At 46.5% G+C, this 11334-nt stretch overlaps 2 protein-coding genes across 2 annotated transcripts in view; both read left to right on the forward strand.

Annotated features, from left to right (window-relative positions):
- Positions 1 to 3416, forward strand: part of arr3b (arrestin 3b, retinal (X-arrestin)) — a gene marked incomplete at both ends in the record, with an annotated part of 10151 nt that extends 6735 nt beyond the window's left edge. Inside the window, 8 exons of the mRNA XM_084448645.1 lie at positions 4 to 139; positions 239 to 323; positions 520 to 592; positions 866 to 1003; positions 1196 to 1279; positions 1396 to 1419; positions 1809 to 1815; positions 3300 to 3416. Coding sequence (XP_084304771.1) covers positions 4 to 139; positions 239 to 323; positions 520 to 592; positions 866 to 1003; positions 1196 to 1279; positions 1396 to 1419; positions 1809 to 1815; positions 3300 to 3416 — 664 coding nt within the window. The remainder of the gene's footprint in view (positions 1 to 3; positions 140 to 238; positions 324 to 519; positions 593 to 865; positions 1004 to 1195; positions 1280 to 1395; positions 1420 to 1808; positions 1816 to 3299) is intronic.
- Positions 3417 to 4355: 939 nt separating this feature from the next.
- On the forward strand, positions 4356 to 11334 carry rab41 (RAB41, member RAS oncogene family). Its single transcript, XM_084448684.1, has 8 exons — positions 4356 to 4500; positions 5358 to 5416; positions 5651 to 5704; positions 6109 to 6214; positions 7390 to 7501; positions 7927 to 8020; positions 9140 to 9206; positions 9327 to 11334. Exons 1-8 carry the CDS (start codon positions 4422 to 4424, stop codon positions 9389 to 9391), a joined length of 636 nt encoding a protein of 211 aa, XP_084304810.1. The 5' UTR covers positions 4356 to 4421; the 3' UTR covers positions 9392 to 11334.

An 11334-nucleotide genomic window follows, 5' to 3' on the forward strand; every position in this document is an offset into this window, starting at 1 on the left:
CAGGGACACTTGTCGCCTGATCATTCGTAAGATCCAGTTTGCCCCAAACAAGAATGCAGCTGGACCCAAGGCTGACATCAGCAAACAATTCATGATGTCGGACAAACCAATTCGCCTGGAGGCGTCCATAGAGAAAGAGGTCTGCTCCAGGCTGCCTCATCGTTACTTCATGTAGACCTGTTCTTGTATTTGTTTATCATTTGTGTATGATCTGTAGCGTTTGTATCTTTAATTGCAGTGTTATTTCCACGGAGACCCAATCTGTGTAAAAGTGAAAATCAACAATGAGACCTCCAAAGTGGTGAAGAAAATTAGAATCTCAGGTGAGCGGAGAAAGAAAGATTAAGGTGTGTGTGTACGTGTATGAGTGTGTGTGTGTGTGTGTGTGTGTGTGTGTGTGTGTGTGTGTGTGTGTGTGTGTGTGTGTGTGTGTGTTCATGCGCGCATGCATGTGTGCGTGCGTGTGTGTGTGTGTGTGTATTCAACTCCTGATTCTGACCGTTATCTCTTTATGACCAGTTGACCAGACAACAGACGTGGTGCTTTACTCATCTGACAAATACACCAAACCTGTTCTGATCGAGGAGTTTGGGTAAGACAATGAAAATGATTTATTGACCTCAGTTAGGAAATATTGTCTGTCTGTATCCTGCAGATCCACAAAGAAAGACATTCAGTGCAAAATGACATCATACACACTGTACTGTAATATTTGACTTAATGGTAATATTGACAATCACATATTGGCTACCGCATAGGAAATCCCGCATTCCTTAGCTCCAACTTTAACTTTTCTAGATGAGGATGTTTGCTGTTGACATTTGACCTCTCTCTGTCTCTCTATCTCTTTTTCATTACTGTGCAGGGAGACAGTGAATGCCAACACCACGTTTGAGAAGGACTTCTCCGTGACCCCTCTGCTGTCCAACAACCAAGAGAAGCGCGGCCTGGCGGTGGACGGCAAGCTGAAGCACGAGGACACTAATCTGGCGTCTTCCACACTGTGAGTTAACAAGCTCCTCAGACCGACCCAAAGCTCTCTGCGTTGAGCCCAAGGCACGGCAGACTCATCCTCTTAGCTTGTGGACAACAGTGGTAAAAGCCTAGTCCTCTTCATCCTCTTCATCCTCTTAGCATGCGTTAAACCTGCCTGTGAACCCAGTAAAGGTCAACCACTCTCCTGTTTTTGCTGCAGGCTTCTCTCTGGTCAGTCCAAGGAGGTCAAGGGAATCCTGGTGTCGTACAAGGTCAAGGTCAGCCTTGTGGTGTCTGGAGGAGGGTAAGGCACCAGTTTACACAGACAAACCTGCTATGGCTTTCACATGTTTACCACGTGATTCAACTCTGGAAGAATGAATAGTGAGACCGTCGTTTTGTTTCTGGTCTCTCCCACAGCCTCCTGGGAGACCTGACCTCCAGGTAGGAGAACAGGAGTTCAAAGGCTCAGTGATCAGAAACACGCTTGTATTGATGTGGATCTCCAGAGTTAGTACTGTAGTATAGCGACACATGGCATAATAGTTACTGTGTGCTCTGAGCTTCCAATGCTCTCTGACAGAAAGCTCAGCGCTGGACTGTGACATTTTCAGTGTCCTCCATTTCCAAAACACAGCATAACGTGCGAAAAACACCATCCCCATGACCTAGCATACATTTAACACATAACAGCAAAACTATACTGCACAAGACAACATGCATGTGGACTGTTGGGACAGATTGTGGTGATCCCATCTCCTCACAAAGCAACCATTTTGTTTCCCCACAGTGACGTGACAGTAGAAGTCCCCCTGATTCTGATGTGCCCCAAGCCTGCAGGTCAGTTGTTTCATGATGACAATTTGCATCACACGAGGAAAAATACGACACATACTCGTAGAAACATTTTAAACCATTGTGTGATTTTGTTATAAAAAGAAAATCTAATTCCTGTCTTCTCTCTTCTCTTTCTCCGCTCAATGTTTAATTTCAATGCATTTCTTGGAATAGAGGTGTAAGTACAATTTTAAAAGATTCACATTCAGACAAACGTACACAAAAAAGGGTCAAAGTAATGTATGTGTTACATTGAGGTGCCATTACCGATTAATGCATGACATGAATGATGATCAACATGTTTGCCTATGATTAACATCTGCTATATCATTGCCTGTTTCCATTTGAAATAAATGGATGTGTGGTGTTGAGAGGTGTTTATGGATGTGTGGTGTTGAGAGGTGTTTATGGATGTGTGGTGTTGAGAGGTGTTTATGGATGCGTTGTGTTGAGAGGTGTTTATGGATGTGTGGTGTTGAGAGGTGTTTATGGATGTGTGGTGTTGAGAGGTGTTTATGGATGTGTGGTGTTGAGAGGTGTTTATGGATGTGTGGTGTTGAGAGGTGTTTATGGATGTGTGGTGTTGAGAGGTGTTTATGGATGTGTGGTGTTGAGAGCTGTTTGCTGATGTGTGATAACAAAGCTGATGCTGTTTTATTCTGTGTTCATGATGAGTGGAGTCAAGGCCTCGGTAGTGCAGGTGGAGTCAAGGCCTCGGTAGTGCAGGTGGAGTCAAGGCCTCGGTAGTGCAGGTGGAGTCAAGGCCTCGGTAGTGCAGGTGGAGTCAAGGCCTCGGTAGTGCAGGTGGAGTCAAGGCCTCGGTAGTGCAGGTGGAGTCAAGGCCTCGGTAGTGCAGGCGAGGTCACTCCCAAAGTCACATCAATCACACCTTCTGCTCACTTCTTCAAGGGATACAAAGGAGATGATCATTGGCAGATTATTTGACCTAAGATTAGACCTATAAAGTTAACAAAATCAGACTTATCTCCCGTTTAAGCAGCAGAGGATCAACAAGAATCTAAAAAGAGTTGCTGGGTTTCACTGAGGGGGTGGAGCTATTTGAATAACAGATGCGTAATAAAGAACAGCTGTTCAGTTTTTCTAATAGATGGAGAGGCTAATAGAAAGTTTACGGTGGGATTGCAATAATCTTGGCCCTTCAAGACCCCGTTGTCATAGCTCCCCCTGATACTGTATGTATTTGTCTTGTGCGGCAAATAGGAGTAAAACTGCTAATAAAAGGGAAAAAATTATTACTAGCCTACTAAGTATTACATACAACCACCATTTAGTGATTCTAAACAGGCTACTACACAAAAAAGTAAACAGTATTACTACACTATTTCACACAATATCATAGTTTGATGTTGGATATAAATCACAAGGGGCATCTTGATTAAAGTGCTGGGAAAGGCCCATTGAATGAATTCTTCATCGTATATTTTTTGTTGCTGTGTTTGACTGTTTGTCCATTTCATGAACCACAGCAACACGGCTGCCTTGGCGGAGTAGAGTCTCGAGCCGAGGACACGGGAGGAAGGGACGCCAGCAGCGGAGGACAGGAGGACAGAGGACAGAAGACCACCAAAGAACCAGACACATGACACACAGCAGACGCCATCAACAAAAGTCCATTTCCTATGTGTCTCCTCTTTAGAATCACCGGTTGTTCAGGCCACGCTGTGTTGCTGTGATGACCTGTCACCATAAAGGTGACTCTGAGACTCTGAGTGCCCTCTGATTAAAACATGATTTTATTACACCTCTTGCTGGACCCCTGTGTCCATAGCTGGACTCTCGTCTCTATAGTTAAAATATGATTGCTATTGTTTCTTTTTTGCCTTTAACAAGGAAACTATCATCAGTAGACAATATAGCCTACTCTAGCCTGTACATTAGCTTCTTTTTTTGCAACAGGATCTCAATATTGTCTTTTTTTTTTTTTTTTGCTGTGTTACTATAATGCAATAACATTATTGAATGTGGCACCATGTTATGTCATCAGAAAAATGAACTCATCTTACCTCTCAAGTAAGCCCTCTTTGTATTACTTTCGCCTTCTCTGAGGTGCGAGAACATTAAAAGGTCTGTATTCAAAAGTTAAATCAGTTCAGACAGTCGATCTAATATTTTATTCAATCAATCAATCAATCAAAGCTTTATTTGTATAGCGCATTTCATACCCAGAGGCAACACAATGCGCTTTACAGAGAACAAGGGAGGTGGGCATACGACCCACTCTCTACATATTCCAGAGGGAAGCAAAAAAACATTATTATTTCATAGACATGTGCCTCCGCGACCCGACCCTGGATAAGCGGATGAAGATGATGAGACATGTTTCTACTATTTTAGTGACGCTATACTGTATGACGTGGACAAAAAAACCAGGCCTAGCGTCCCTCTGCGCTGTGTCCACTGGGTGGCGCTGTCGCCTTCATCACTTGCACTGCAGACACACGGCCACAATAGCAGCCTGGCTAGAGACACACACACACACACACACTACCCTCTCCTCTCCACGGTCCACACAGAGACACACACACACTACTCTCCTCTCCACGGTCCACACAGCACCCAGCTAACTTAGCTGTTTATATTAGATAAAGATGTCCACCACGACGGGCGGAGGAGAGTTTGGGAACCCGCTGAGGAAGTTCAAGCTCGTATTCCTGGGCGAGCAGAGTGGTGAGTGAATCTGGGGTGTGTTTTAATCCGTGTATGTGTTTAATCTGGGATATCTGGTAAGGTTAGCTAGCCTGGTGCTATCTTAGCACAGCTAGCCTAGCTACGGCCAGCAGGGAGAACTCATAACCCTGCAGGTTTTCGTGCTTTGTAATTGTGACAAAGATGATTATGCCATTTATAACTGCTCAGTTAGTCTCTTTATATTCGTATCTATGAAAGGAGTTATTTTCCTAGCTATGGTTGGCTGGCTAGATGGGCCCAAACCTGAAGTTGTACTGTCAACTTGAAGTAGTTAGCATTAGCTAGCTGCCACGTCTTCCACCAGTCACATAGCTTAGCTTAGCCACCAGCTAGCTCATCCTTCAACCTTGGCTTGACCACAGCCTCACTCACACACCACCACATCTGGGGATACAACATATGATTAAGTCTAACGTCAATGTCACAGCATATCTGGTATGAGCCCAGCCCAGCTCAGTTTCTCTCCTATCGATTCCTCCTCTCATTTGATCTTGCTGGATCATGCCTCGTTCTGGGCTCCACCCTCCTGCCAGCTCAGCCTGGGTCCACTGGTCCACACTGCATCCTGACATTCACCATTTACACACACATTTTATTGACTCATAGGCTGACACATCATTGCAACGCCACTCACTGTAATCACTTTGTTCTGGGCCATTACAATCTTGAATCTACATCATTATTAGGATGAGTTAGCTACGTATTAAAGGCACGACTGCAGCCGTGACATGGCTCTTAAACCATTTCCAGACAGCAAGCTCAGTTACACTGTGGGCATCATGCATAATTTATCCCGTCTCTAACCTACCATGACTGGACTGTGTTCATCTTTGCAGTGGGAAAGACCTCCCTCATTACCCGGTTCATGTATGACAGCTTTGACAACACCTACCAGGTAAATCACTGACTCTCACCCGATCTGGGTGCGAGCAAGTTATCACATGAAACTGAAGATGAGTGAGACTGTTCCATTGTGGCCTGGGGGATGGACTCAGCTATCGCTGGGCCTTTGAATCTCATTTGCAATGATGTAATGCATTGCGCTGACGTCTTCTGTGTCAGTTATAGTTAAGGGGATGAAATACGATGTTTACAGCTAAGGGGATGAAATATGATGTTTGTCTTGCAGGCAACAATTGGCATTGACTTTTTGTCGAAAACAATGTACTTGGAAGATCGCACGGTAAGGACCACCTTTCTTTGTTTACATAACCGGAACCCTGATTTGAGCCCATCTTACACACTGCCTAGTGTTAATATTCATGCAGGAGAACCACCAAAGGAGTGGATACTGGTAAGATATGGCTTTCCGAAAGGGATCAGCCAGTCTGCTGAAGAGGCAACTCATTCCGTTTCATTTGACCATTTCACCTTCCCTATTCTCCCCCATTCATTTAGCACTTTTGTTATTTGTTCCATTTCACGTAGCCCGTGTTTTTATTCCTGACCTGTCATGATCGTGTTTTTAGTTCCATCGTCATTTTAAGTTTCATGTTTGTGTTTGTCCACCCTTCCCCTTACCACGGCCGGGTCACACCGTGTGCCCGCTCCCCCTTCATGTTTGCGTGACCCCACCCCCACCCGCAGATCCGGCTGCAGCTCTGGGACACGGCGGGGCAGGAGCGCTTCCGCAGCCTCATCCCCAGCTATATCCGCGACTCCGCCGCCGCCGTGGTGGTTTATGACATAGCCAGTAGGTACCGCGAGCCCTCGCCCTCCGCCCTCGCCCGCCTGTCCCTCCCCTCGGCGGTGACGGAGGGTGGGGGGCAGAGCGGGGCGAACAGCGTTACGGCCGCTCGCCAACTTCACTGGATTGAGTTTGCACAGCCCTGGGGTGCGATCGTGTAGGAACCCAGACGGAAACAGCTGATCCGGGCTCGGGGCTTCCTCTACCAGTTTGTCTTCTGTTGAAATCAGTTAGTTTTTTCTAGTAGGGCTTGGGCAGTCTTAATTGCAGTGTTTGATGAAACTCAAGGCATCCAGTGAGGTTCGCGCTGTGGAATGCTGTCCCTTACGGGGCTTTTGTGAGGAATAAGGTGATTTCATTCAGAGGAAGGCAGGGGGTTATCCTGTCAGTGCAGTTACCCCCAGCAAGCCTGTCACCTACCTGCACAGCGCCTTCCTGCGTCTGAACCACCTCCCTTATTCCTCAAGTGATTTCTCACCTCTGCTGCTCTGGCTTGCAACTCTTTTATGTGCTTTCCTGTTCTCCTGTTTTCTCTTTCCGTCTTTCCCCCCTCCTCCTCCTCCTCCTCCCTCTCTCCTCTCCTCCGTCCCCCATCCATCCTCAGGTCCGGCTGCAGCTGTGGGACACGGCGGGGCAGGAGCGTTTCCGTAGCCTCATTCCCAGCTACATCCGAGACTCCACCATCGCCGTGGTGGTCTATGACATCACCAGTGAGTCAGAGGGCCCGGCAGGCCCCTAGGGCAGGTGGCGCTCTCCGTGCGGGGTCGACGACCAGACAGACTTGTCGCCGCGCAGTAGCAGATCCTTAATGCAGCTTTTCCACGAGCAGTGCTACAGCTAGTACGGACGGGCGCCGAGATCGCCATGCCCCGGAGAACATTTGATCACGGAACCGGACACGGGTCTTGTTGGGGGGTTCACCCACATATAAACCCGGTTGTGTTGGAACTATTCCCCCCCTGTCCCCCTCTGTTAACTTCCGTTACTGTTCACATCTTTGCTTATTAACATCTGGCTACTGCACACTCCTGAGCATTGATCGTACCTGTCACTAAAACGCACTGACTGCCTCTGATCTGTGGGTGAATAATGCACCTTGCTGTTGCCTCTCACCACGCGTTGATGCCGTGGTTTGTCTGAAAACAACCGCTTAAACGTTTTGAACCGTTCTCTTCCCTCAGATCTCAATTCATTCCAGCAAACCTCAAAGTGGATCGATGATGTCAGAACAGAGAGGGGAAGTGATGTCATCATCATGCTTGTCGGAAACAAAACGGACCTGGCCGACAAAAGGTATGCGTCGTGCTGGGTGTGTGAACGGAGAGGTGGCATAGTGATGTAGACACACTGGCTCTGTCATGGTAACCTGGTGCTTGCACTCAAATCAAATCAAACTTTATTTATAGCGCATTTCATACGCTGGATATAAACGCCACCAGTCGCCTGCATGTGTTCTGTGCCAAAGCCTTGGTTACCTCTCTCCCCTTTGCATTTAAACATCCTGTTTTGATTTAACCCTCCTTCATATACCTTCACTCAGTTATTGTTTTGATTTATACATTTGATGGAGTACTGAGACACTGATACATTTTATGCCATTGTCAGTTCCATTATAATTTGATTGTATGTCTCTGTTTTGGGTTTTATTTATTCTTTTGTCTCTCCATGTCACATGATTCCCCCCCCCACTCCCTGCAAAACCATGGAAACCATGGCAGGCAGGTTTCTGTTGAGGCTGCCGAAAGGAAAGCTCGTGAGCTCAGTGTGATGTACATTGAGACCAGCGCCAAGGCTGGCTATAACGTCAAACAGGTTGGTATCCCAACGAGCGCACGTCCAGCGACCGGGCGGGCGGCTGTAGCGCCGCGCCTTAGCGAGGTCCGTCTGTGCTGTCCAGACTGGACGCCCTCTCCTTCCTTGACTATGCGGATCTGAATAAGGCTGTGCTCGTGGAGTGTCTCGCTATTGTGTCCTTTTTTTGAATGGTGTCCAGCCGTTCCGTCTTTCTCTCAGCAAAGCCGCCACCTCTCTGTCCCTTTGTCTCTCTGTGGTATGACTAGACTAACCTCTCTCTTCTCACTGAAAACCAGAATCTTTGTTGTGCTCTTCTTATTTTCTCTCCCTCTCTCTCTCTCTCTCTTTGGTCTATCCCCTCTACGGTCTTTCTCTTTCATCCCTCCGTCCGTCCGTCCGTCTGTCTGTCCCGCTCCGCCGTGCGAGCAGACAGATCACCACGGAAGAGGGCGAGCAGCGAGCTAAGGAACTGAATGTCATGTTCATTGAAACCAGCGCAAAGACTGGCTACAATGTGAAACAGGTAGAGAACCCTCTCGGTCCAGCCCAGGAGTAGCTTAGCCCAGTCTGCCGTCCGTCTGTCCGTCCGTCCCAGTCCGGCCCCGCCCGGCCGCCATCCCATCCTTTTCACCGCTCTAGTCTTCCCTCGCTTCTGTCAAAGGGCTTCCTCTCTCTCCGCCCCCTCTCCCCGCCCTTGTGATCCGAAGTCCACAGGCGTCTGCTGCTTTAGAACGCTTCCTCATTGGTTGACATGTTTAGCTTCATATTACTGTTGTTGTTGTTTGTGTGTTTGTCTGTGATTGACTGCCCACTGTTTAGCATGGTCATACTCTGTCGGGGAAACACCCTTTAGCGTCTTTTATTCACCAACAATCATGGTATCATGGAGTATGAATAGTCCTTGTGCAGATTGGAGATGCATGCTGCCGGTAAATGCAAAGTTTCAAGGGACATTTTTGTTGCCTCACTGCTTCTACTGCATTTTTTGTGTGTGAAGTGTCGCGTCTGCTAGAAACAACCTAAACAGTAGTATCATCATTTTTGACATAGCGTATTTTGTTTATGGTGCGGAAGTAGATTGATAGAGCCAGCCTGTGTCCAGCGCCTCTGATGGTGTCGTTTCTGATTGGTCCTCAGCTGTTTCGTCGCGTGGCCGCAGCCCTGCCTGGGATGGACAGCACACCGGAGAAGAGCAAAGAGGACAGTATCCTTTCTGAAGCCAATGTCACTGCAACACCCTGTCTGGTGTGTGTGCTTTCACTAACTGCCTTAGACATGGTGGTGATGGTGGTGATGATAGCGTCCTTAACCCCGCTCTTCTCAGTGATCGACATCAAACTGGAGAAGCCGCCAGAGATGGCGGTGACGGAGAGCAGCTGCTCCTGCTAGTAACACCCCTCCCCCCCACGCGACCTGCCTCCCCCCCCACCAACAGTTTGTGTCTCAGTGGCCACCGCCCCCCCCCCCCCCCTACAGCTCTCTGGCGTCAGGCTGGAGGACCTGTCTCCCCCCCCCCCTCTCTCAACTCAGTGACTTTTCGGAGTAACCGTGTGGATGTGCTATTACTCTGCATTTAAACAGATCAATCTGAAGAAAAGATTAAAAAAAAGATAAAAGTTAAAAACACAGGATAATAAATACTGATTCAGATTCTCATCCAACTGCATGGCATTATATATGACATAGATAACCGCTTTGAGTTATGATTGCACTTTCTGGAGCATCAGTGCTGTCACACTTGTCATTGTTGTAAAGTAATATTTCTTTGAGATTATTTAAGCGACTGCAAGGTGGAAGTATCAGTCCATTGCTTTTTTGCTTCCAATATCTAGTATAAAATGGAAGAGCTATGAATCTTCACACACGAAAAAGAGTCTGTTAACTGACGGTCTCCCTCTTTTGGTATTCTTGGTTCCAAAATTAGGATTCGCAGCTAAAGTCAAGTAATTATTGTGTTTGTTTTTAAATCAGAACCTCTTGCTGTCACGGTTGAATCAAAGCTACTTGTTGAAAATGGTTTATGGGACCATACATAAGGGATGTTATTTTCAGGACATTGAGGCATTGAACAGCCAAAGAACTTACACTTAGACTACCATAGTGATTTAGTAGAATTCAATTGAGAGCAGTGTCTTTTCAGGTCTTCTACTAAAACGATGCATAACCAACCCCAGAAAAGGGAAAGTGTCCCCAATTTACTGTAACAGAAAATACTAACCTGGAAATATTTATGTACACTTTGAGACTATAGCAACTCATAGCAACTTGTTAAGCTGCAGGCATACTAACATTACTGAGGAGCAGAGGTGCATTATGGGCCTTTGAGATGGACAGAGCTGGCGTTTTAACTCGTCACCTGGCCCGTGTGACGTCCCCAGACCCGACCTCCAGTTGATCTATATTATTGTCGTCTTTGTTTTCATCACACAAACGCAGGAATAGCTTGCTCACCATGCAGGATTTCTAGACGGTTAAGAACACAGATGCCTTGTTTGTTCACCAACGTTGTGCACTGAGCCACAATATTGTAAGAGGTAAGAGGCCTTCAGCCCACAGCTGCTGGCTTCACTGGCGGGTTTGTAGAGCCCGTAGATGGTCCCAGATACAGCTGACGCTTACTAGCTAACACCCTTGCTGTAAAAAGTGCAGTGAAGTTGGTAAGCCTTTAATGCTTGTATTGCCTGTGCAAGACTGTTGGTTTTTATGTGTGTTTATTTATTTTAGTAACACAAGCGAACGTGAATCTCATTGTAGGCTTGACCAAAATGTCAGTCAGTGGCACGTGCAAGGGAGCTCTGTGTTTTTATTTATTGTTTGCGTGTCTGCTTTGGATGCTGTACCTGAAAGCAAAGCCAGTCTTGGGTTATATAGCCTCTTATCATTATGGATACATTAGCTAGAGAGGCCTTCCTTGCCGTGTGTGTAGTCAGTGGATTGTTTTATAGTCACAGGGAAGGCTTCACTGCACCCTTGTCCCTTTCCAGTCACACACACACACTCAAACACACACACCATCTAATTAGCCATCAATATCCCATTCCCACCACACACCAATACATTCGCTGTAGCTTGTTTTGAAAATATACACAAAGGATTAAAAAGTAAGTGTAGATAGTTATGCATTAAATTACACTGAACAACCGTTCTTAACCCTAACAACTCTTCTATTGTCACTGACTGACTCAGCTCTGCGCTATTTGGAAGTGTCTGTCCATTTGAAACATGCTGTATTCTAGTGTTTAGCAACGTTTGTGTGAATAATGTACTATTACTATCTGCTGTATAAAAAGGAGAGTTAAAGAAACACGAGTGTATCACACAAAATAAAGATA

This window comes from Borostomias antarcticus (assembly GCF_949987555.1).
Source record: "Borostomias antarcticus genome assembly, chromosome: 14".
NCBI lineage: Eukaryota > Metazoa > Chordata > Actinopteri > Stomiiformes > Stomiidae > Borostomias > Borostomias antarcticus.

What these genes read in the sequence shown, in the direction of transcription:
- rab41 (XM_084448684.1), top strand. Translation starts at nt 4,422, where the DNA reads ATGTCCACCACGACGGGCGGAGGAGAGTTTGGGAACCCGCTGAGGAAG. An exon ending in ATTCCTGGGCGAGCAGAGTG is followed by an intron (nt 4,501 to 5,357) that starts GTGAGTGAATCT and finishes TCATCTTTGCAG; the next exon opens with TGGGAAAGACCTCCCTCATT. An exon ending in TGTACTTGGAAGATCGCACG is followed by an intron (nt 5,705 to 6,108) that starts GTAAGGACCACC and finishes CCCCACCCGCAG; the next exon opens with ATCCGGCTGCAGCTCTGGGA.